Consider the following 9785-nt stretch of genomic DNA (forward strand, 5'->3'; position numbering starts at 1 on the left):
CCAGTGTACATGGTTCGATTATGCTAGTAGCCTCACCAAATTAACCAAGTGGTTTTTTTGTTAATCGGTTCAGTTAATTTATTCAATTAATTTTTGATTTTTAGTTAATAAGTAAAATCAAATTTGGGCTAAAATGTTTAGAATTACATGAAATGGATGCACAAAATACATTTAATGAATAACATTAATACATGAAATTGAGATATAAATATATGAATAGTGATGAACACAATCGTCCACGTACTTGCTTTACATTTGGCGGGACATTCATATGAAATGAGATTATTTGATAAAGAAAAGTGTATGGTGGAGAAGCTCTCAAAACATAATATGCATCCATGCGACATTCTATTAACTATATGGGAGGAGAACAACGAATATGCGTTGGCGCTCAGAATCGTGTACAACGAATTCGATCTAGAGGATATGTAAAGACAAGCACCAAGGATCAAGTACAATGTATATTTTTTAAACTCTTGTATGATAATGGTTATGTTCATGACCTTTGCAAAAATCCATCCACTAATGCCTTGTAGACGTTATTCTTTCTTCATCCTACCTCGTACGGAGTATTAGATACCATGTGCATTCAAAACAACTAGATACACCATGTTGTTTGTTTAATTGTTTGTGTAACTTTTAACAAACCAAAATTTTGAAATTAAGTAGCATGACCAAGTATTACTCCAAAATTTGGAGTAAAATATTTTGTGTCTGCATAGATCGACCAATATCCAAATTTTGGATATTATACAACCAACCGCGTTGAGAGCGCACATTCGGTTTTAAAGTAACCCCTGGAGACTACCGACTCTACATTGGGTAAATTTGTGGAGATCATTGGTTGGATCGTGATAAGGGGGGAACCAGGTTTAAAGAAAGCTTTGAAAGAAGTTATATCGTGTGGTTGCAACACCACAACATAACACTCATCAGAAATATACGAGGTAATGTTTCAGCTTAAGCATTAGATATATTATAAATCGGAGAGCTTAAACGGACGAATCGCGTCATATATAAAGTTATCTTGTGATTTGTTAAACCTTTTAAAGTTACTTTTCAATCTACCACACTTGACATTAGTTTCGCTACATGTATACAATAACAACTTTTGTCAATATTATTTATATATAAAGTATGTCATTAACATTGAACAAACATATATACTAGCTAATTAAATGTATCTCACTCATAAAATATAATATGGGTTGTCTATATTTAATTACTATATTTCTTCGTTGCATGGACAATGTACAATCGTACAGTTTATAACACGAACTCTGATCAACCTCCAGCTAATTTATATATAGTTTTGGAAGTAGATTCATATATACAACTTATATAATACTCCTCAAATTCACAGCACTTTTTAAGTTAACTTAAACCGAAAACATAACCAACACCATTTATTTATATATAACAAGATATACAAAATGGCGGAAAAAAATACAAAATATTACTGTAAAATAAAGCCAACCTAGGGTTTCCTCATGAGTGGTGTGTTCAAGTTCAAAACCTGGCTTATGTATACGCTTTGAAATATGGACAGTACTATTGTAACGAGGGTTCGAATTAACTTAGGCAATGTGAGTTCCAGCAACCATATATAATTTGCACTTGTCCGTACAAATATATATACACACACATACATATTTGACAGTACAAAAAAGTGTAGACTATATACGTAACGTCAACAATCCCATATGAACGTACTGCCGCCGTAATCCAAAAAACCATCGATGTCAGCCACGGACCACGGCGGATACACCCACGGGTCCACCGAGTCAACCCACACCAACTCATTTGACGATTTTGGTGAGTTCAAACACCCTTCTAAACTCGGTAACTCAATAATCTCACCGAATTCATCCACGTTACTAGAATCAATATCATCCGACTGTTTTTGTAATGGCGGTGTTGTTAAATCCGACATGGCGGCTGCTTTCGCTGCGGCTTCTTGCACGTGACGTGGAGATAGAGAAACCGGACGAGGTAATGTATCCTTGAGTTCGGGGAAATTAAGAATAGCCGAAGGACCTGTTAACAAGAAAACGTACATGTTACAAAGCAAATCGACGAAACTATCCATGACATGACTTGACATGACGACAACAACCTGACACGCAATTCACAGGTTTAGGTTTAGAATAAACGGGTTTGGACTTTGGACTAATTTTGGCTCGAACTTATCAACCCGAATAGTAAAACTAGGTTCATGTCAACCTGACTGGTTTACGGGTTGACCCATTTAACCTATTAATTTTTTATATATATGTTTTCTTTTTTATAAGTAAACTAGTTGAGTAATTTTTGTCAAAAATAATATAATTTTCAACATAAGTTCACTTAAGATATTATAAGTCAAAATGTGTATGTTTTGTATATTTTGTTGTAAAATTATAATAATTATTAACGTGCAAATAATAAAATAAAAACTTCAAGTTAAACTGGTTGTGCTCGTATCATTCCGTAAATATTTGTGTCTGACATGATTTTCACGTTTACGAGGAGTTGAACCCATCAACCAGCCATGAACTTTTAACCTATAAATTGTCATTACATACCTTTGACCGATAAGGCGGCCGCATCATGAGCTCTAGCGGCCATCTCTGCAGTGGCAAATGTTCCGAGCCAAATGCGGCTATTCTTACGTGGTTGTCGGATTTCGGACACCCATTTTCCCCAACTCCGCTTTCGAACCCCTCGAAAAACCTGGGGTTTGAAGCTCACGTCTTTCTGCTTCTTTGAGCTCTCCAGTGAAGCCGTTTTGACATCAGGTTTGGAAGTTTGAGTGATGTCAGCCATTGATGGAGTTTATTGAATAAAGATAGATAAAGCTTTTTTGCTCCTTATATGTACGGATATTCGATTGCATTCAATGCAATTTTGTTTTGAGAGAATGTGTTATTTATTATGAACACCGACACTTTTGTGTGTATCACACATTTTCATTATTGTTTATGAGCACCGACACTTTTGTGTGTATGACACATTTTCATTATCGTCACCAATTATTAACTCTTGTCTCCTCCTCCCAATAGTATATAGAACAGTTCTTTTGATATTATAAATACCATGTATATTGATAGATTCAAGGCATCAGTAAAAGTTCATATTCTTATATTTTCCTTATTCCATTGTTTCTTGTTAACTCCAAGTCTCATATATTACTCTTATAAGCTTGTTATAGTTAGGGCTAATATTATAACACGTTATCAGCACGAGCCGCTTATATCCTAACCAAGAAAGGTAATAGACACAAAGGTATCTACATAAGCATCATAAACACTTCTTTAATTATGTACATTAGATATATATCTATGCATATACATATACTAACTAATATACTAAGTAATAGCAATAATGTGTATAAACATTGTTATTAAAATTTGATAACTATTCTAACTTTTATTTATATATGCACACTAATATCTCATTTAGAAGTTAGATTTATTTACACTAACAATTCTATTCTTATTATTGTGCATACTAATTATATATTTTATAAAATAAACTGTATTTAATATCTTATTTATTATCTTACTTTAAAATAATTAATACACACACACATACAAACGGTAATGTTACCGTTATAAACGGTAATGTAACCGTTATAAAAGGGTTATAAATTTTCACTATAAATCAATCATTAACCCCATTTCATTTACAACAAACATTCTTCTTATTAAATTTATCCAAGATAAAATTCTCAAAATGATTCACCCGGTTTTGCTGTTGGTCACTATAATGCTTATACTTGTAAGGCCATGAACCCGGAAGCCTTACTTTAACGTCGGATTTACTCATAAACACAGTTCTTATAAATCAAAGTTCATTAAAACTTTCGCGGATTATAAAAACTTTCATGAAACGTTACAGCAATCCAAAACTTGCCTTTATTAAACATTCTTGTCTTTCAAATTAAACGTCCATTACATTAAAGCATCTTGAGTCTTCAGATGCCAGTCTCCTATTCGCCCACCATGTGCCCGCTCAAGCTAGCTGTCTCATTCTTCTCACCTGCGTGCATACTAAAAGTCAGCTACGCTGAGTGAGTTCTAGTTAATCAAGCAACTTATCATACAACCACTACATACATCATATACGTGTCCGAAAACACATAACCCACTGTCTAACCCGCTACTGCTTAACCACTTAATTACCCCTACAACTTAGCCACTTAATTACCCCTACAGCTTAACCACTTATGCCACTTGATGCCACTTATGCCACTTTATGCCACTTTACGCCACTTGTGCTACTTTATGCCACTTGTGCCACTTTATGCCACTTATGCCACTTTATGCCACTTTAATAACGAAGACACGCATAGACTCACTCTACCACGTGCTCACGTTATGCCCCTAACTCTATTACTAGACCCCTATCCACTTCTATGACACTATACTTCTACTTGTCTATAACCCACTTCCTATCAGCACATTATTTACATAATAAGCATGTCACATCAACAATCATACACACATAATGACGATGGCACGTAAAGGTTTTTCCCTATCACGCGCTCACGTTATGCCACTAACACCTTTACTAAACTCTTGCCACTTCTAACACACTCTACCTCTACCTGCCTATAACACACTTCATATCAGTTCAGTATTTACGTAATAAACAAGTCACATCATAACATTCATACACACTATCAACCACTTGGAATTTACTATCCTTGGCGATACGTGCAATATCCGAAGATCGTTCACGTGCCGACAAGCATTATAAAATATATACCTCGTATAACATCTATAGCATACACTTACCACTTAAGGTAAGTGTATTCACACTTCACATCGAGTATGCACGCAGCCCCGAAAACATAACAAGGAAATGGGGCTAGAAACTCACCTGAACTCTGCTTATTCCTCTGATAGTTGTAAATCCCTTCTTTAACTGAGCTCGGCTGACTGCATAAGTTACACGTATCAATACTCGCCTGATCTAATCTGGTGGCCTAGTATTAGCTTACTTTTACTTATCGTTTTTAATCTATTTTCTAATCGAACTTGACTTTAGGCGAAATTAAACCTTAGGCGAACTTAGCTTTAGGCGAAGTTAAACCTTAGGCGAACTTAGCTTTAGGCGAAGTTGTCATCAGGCGAACTTAGCTTTAGGCGAAGTTGTCATCAGGCGAACTTAGCTTTAGGCGAACTTCATCAGGCGAACTTAGCTTGCAGGTGAAGTTCATCAGGCGAACTTAGCTTGCAGGCGAAGTTGTCGGCTGCAGCTACTGTTCGACCTTAATCACCTTCGTTTCTTAACCAAATAACTCGATTTAGGTATCCACGGAATCGTCTGACCAGCGCCTACAAACCCCAACCATCAAATCGACCTAACATCGATGTTTAAAGGGTGCGATTTAGGCATATAGGTTACGGGTTCTTTTATCAATCGATTAACCCATCAAATCTTAACCATTTTCAGTAAGTTTAGCTTTGTTGGATTCGTTTTTACCATACAAACTCAGATCTATCATTCCTCAAATCAAACCGAACCTATACGAACGATTTCTAACTATAAACGTACCTTGAACGAGTCGAACTACGAACACGGTTAAGCCTTGATGTTGTTTTGGTTCGTCACGACGTTCCAGCACCAACAAGCTCGGGTTTTCGCCTTCGGATCTTGGTTCGGGTTATAAGATGGTGTTGTGTGTGTTTTGGTGGTGTAAGGAATATGTGAGAATGAGGATTAAATGGTGATTAATGGTATTTATATTTAGGGATCATGGGCTTAAGCCCATGGACTCTCCTTCCTTCTATCATAACCCAAGTCCATAACCCATATCCATTATCCAACACTAGCCCGACCCATACCAACTCCTACTCTATTTATTTATTTCCCGATAACCCGAGTAAACTTTCCCTCTATTATTAAGTAATATAATTAATATTATTTTGAAAATTTCGGGATGTTACAATACTACTTCTCATTCTAATTTTTAATCTCCCATCTGAAGATTTCGGCATTTTCTTTTTCTTTTATATGTTTATAGCTCTACCAATGTATTGTATCTCATTGTTGATTGATATATATGGATTCTAATATTTATCTTATTATTTGCTCTATTATGTTTAGCAACAAAATGTCAAATATAGCAAAACTCGAATTCCCTGCACTCAACATTTCTGGAGAAAATTATATGTCTTGGACAGCAAATGTCAAAAGACATTTAAAATCTATGGATGTGTTAGACACAATCCAAGAACACAATGATTGCTCTGACCAGGATAAAGCAAGAGCTGATGTTTTCATTCATAAACATATTGATGAATTACTACAGCATGAGTATTTTAATTATGATAACCCATATATGATATGGGAAGATTTGAAAAGCAGATTCGGTTATCTAAAGGAAGTTTTACTTCCTACTTCTAGAGATGAATGGAACAGTCTTAGGTTTCAAGATTTTAAGAGGGTAAATGATTACACCTCTGCTTTATACCGAATTTGTTCAAAGCTAGAATTTTGTGGGTATCCCGTAACAGAGGAAGAAAAGTTAGAGAAAACTTTCTCCACGTTTCATGCATCAAATATAAACTTGCAAACACATTATCGTTTGCAGAATTTTAGGAGATACTCTGATCTAAATGCATTACTCCTTGTAGCAGAGAAAAATAATGAATTATTGATGAAAAATCATCAATCTCGTCCCACGGGTTCATTAGCAATACCAGAAGCACATGTTGCTCACAAAAGTTCTCATAAAAATTCTGATCATAAATAGGAACAAAGTCGAGGACGAGGCCGTGGACGTGGACGTGGTCATTTTGACAAAAGGCATTTTAATGATCGTAAGCATCCATTCAAATGGAACAATAACTCTTACGGTCGTGGTCGTGGCCGTGGTCGTGGTCGTAACCAGAGAGCCAATAATTATCATGTCCCACACAATACCAATTCCAACCACCAAAATAAATGGAATGAAGCTGGTAGGTCCGAAAACAATGGCACTTCATGTTTTAGATGTGGAAGTACAAACCACTGGGCAAAGGCTTGTCGCACAGCTCCACATCTGTGTGAACTGTACCAAGCCTCTCTAAAAGGAAAAGAGAAAGAAGTGAACCATGTTGATAACTTTAATAATATCAATGCTGAGCTGAGCGTTGAAGACTTTGGGGTAGAACTTTGAAACAAAGTTGCTTGACCACTATAATTAGATGCAGTTATTAAGTGTGTTCTCATTATCTTTAATTATGTAGTTCCTCTTTCATCTACTACTTGTGTTTCAATTAAATAAAGTTCTTATTAAAATATCATATGTCTTCGTTATACACTTATTTTTTTTTCTTAATATTTTTCAAGATTTAAAATGAAAATCACCGGAGCACAAGATCAAACAAATGAAGAAGATATATGAATAGCGGATAGTGGAGCCACGCATACTATACTTAGATCTAAAAAATATTTTTATAAACTGAAACCAACAAAAGGGATCATCAATACAATATCAGGTCCTACAAACTTGATAGAAGGAGTGGGAAAAGCTAATTTAGCATTACCAAATGGTACAAAGCTCAAAATAGAAAATGCTTTATTTTCCCCAAAATCAACAAGAAATTTGTTGAGTTTCAGAAACATATATCATAATGGATATGATACTCAGTCAAGAACTGTTAGTAATGAAAAATATTTGCATATCATAAGCAAAGATCAAATATTGGAAAAATTGCCAATGCTCCATTCTGGTTTGCATTATACATATATAAATGTGCCTCAAGCACACATGGCAGTCAAAGAAAATTGTTGCGATTCTGGTATCATAAACTTATGGCATGACAGATTAGGCCATCCAGGATCCACAATGATGAAAATGATCATTGAAAATACACATGGGCATCCACTGAAAGGTCAAAAGATCCATAAAATAGATAAAATGCCTCAATGTACATCTTGTTCTCTTGGAAAATTAATTACAAGGCATTCGCCATTAAAAGTCGATAAAGAAACACCAATGTTTCTTGAAAGAATTCAAGGTGACATATGTGGACCAATTTATCCACTATGTGGACCATTTAGATACTTCATGGTCTTAATAGACGCATCCAGCAGATGGTCTAATATCTCTTTATTATCGACTCGTAATGTTGCTTTTGCAAAATTTCTTGCTCAAATTATCAAATTACGTGCACATTTTCCGGATTATACCATTAAAAGAGTAAGGCTTGATAATGCGGGAGAATTTACATCACATGCTTTTGATGATTATTGCATGTCTGTGGGGATTGTTGTAGAACACCCTGTTGCTCATGTACACACACAAAATGGCTTAGCCGAGTCGTTGATCAAACGCCTACAGCTAATAGCTAGACCATTAATAATGAGGACAAAACTCCCTGTTTCTATTTGGGGTCAGGCAATTATGCATGCTGGATCATTAATCCGCGTGAGACCAAGTGCAAATCATAAATACTCTCCCACACAACTTGTTTATGGAAATGAGCCAAATATCTCTCATCTTAGAATTTTTGGTTGTGCCGTGTATGTTCCTATTGCAGCACCACAACGCACAAAAATGGGTCCCCAAAGAAGGTTGAGAATATATGTTGGATATGAAACATCTTCCATCATAAGATACCTTGAACCTTTAACAGGTGATGTATTTACAGCACGTTTTGCTGATTGTCATTTTAACGAGACAATGTTCCCGACATTAGGGGGAGAAATGAAAAAGCAAGAAAGAGATATATCATGGTGTGTGCCATCATTGTTACACCTAGACCCAAGATCAAAACAAAGTGAGACAGAGGTTCAAAAAATAATACATCTACAAGAAATTGCAAATCAGTTACCTGATGCATTTACTGATATAAACAGGGTCACTAAATCTCATATACCAGCTGCTAATGCTCCAGCTCGAGTTGAGATTCCAAGAAAGCAAAACCATAATAATGCACCTCATGAATCTCAAAAACGTTTAAAACGTGGAAGGCCAATCGGTTCAAAGGATAAAAATCCTCGAAAAAGAAAGGGTTCTGAGAAGGATACTGACCCTAAGGAAGGAATGATTGACAAAACCTTCCCTCAGGAAAGAATAAATGATTTAACATTTCCTCAGGAAGAAATAAATGATTCCAATAAATGATTGTCAATAAACTATGGTAAATCACATATAATGTGGGATCGAGATGAAATGAAAAATATTGATGATATATTTTCTTATTCTGTGGCAAGCGATATCATGGAAGAAAATGATGACCCTGAACCAAAATCTGTAGATGATTGTAAAAATCGACAAGATTGGAACAAATGGAAAGATGCTATGCAAGCTGAATTAAACTCACTAAACAATCGAAAGGTTTTTGGACCTATTGTCATTACACCAAAGTCAATGAAACCTGTAGGATATAAATGGGTTTTTGTGAGAAAACGAAATGAGAACAATGAATTTAGAAGATATAAAGCAAGACTTGTAGCTCAAGGTTTTTCTCAGAGGCCAGGAATTGACTATGAAGAAACGTATTCTCCTGTCATAGATGCTATTACGTTTAGATATTTAATCAGCTTAGCAGTCTCTAAAAATTTAGAGATGCGCCTTATGGATGTTGTCACAGCTTACTTGTATGGATCACTAGATAGTGACATCTATATGAAAATTCCCGAAGGATTTAAACTCCCCGATGCAATAAGCTCAAAGCTGTCACACCCTCAAAAATCCACTAACGGAGTTTTACCGTCAGAGGGTGTGAACTAACAGGATCGGAATCATTAGTTATAATCAAACCATAAAACAAAGTTTCAAAACCATGAAAAACGTTTACGAGTAATTA

General features: G+C 35.5%; 1 protein-coding gene across 1 annotated transcript; it reads right to left on the minus strand.

Annotated features, from left to right (window-relative positions):
* Positions 1 to 1599: 1599 nt before the first annotated feature.
* On the minus strand, positions 1600 to 2805 carry LOC143587536 (dehydration-responsive element-binding protein 3-like). Its single transcript, XM_077068803.1, has 2 exons — positions 2565 to 2805; positions 1600 to 2037 (listed from the first exon to the last, which is right to left on the minus strand). Exons 1-2 carry the CDS (start codon positions 2803 to 2805, stop codon positions 1691 to 1693), a joined length of 588 nt encoding a protein of 195 aa, XP_076924918.1. The 3' UTR covers positions 1600 to 1690.
* Positions 2806 to 9785: the final 6980 nt, after the last annotated feature.

This window comes from Bidens hawaiensis, unplaced genomic scaffold (genome assembly GCF_021521415.1).
Source record: "Bidens hawaiensis isolate Kalapana, Puna unplaced genomic scaffold, B.hawaiensis_p1.1 tig00035544_1, whole genome shotgun sequence".
NCBI classification, from domain to species: domain Eukaryota; kingdom Viridiplantae; phylum Streptophyta; class Magnoliopsida; order Asterales; family Asteraceae; genus Bidens; species Bidens hawaiensis.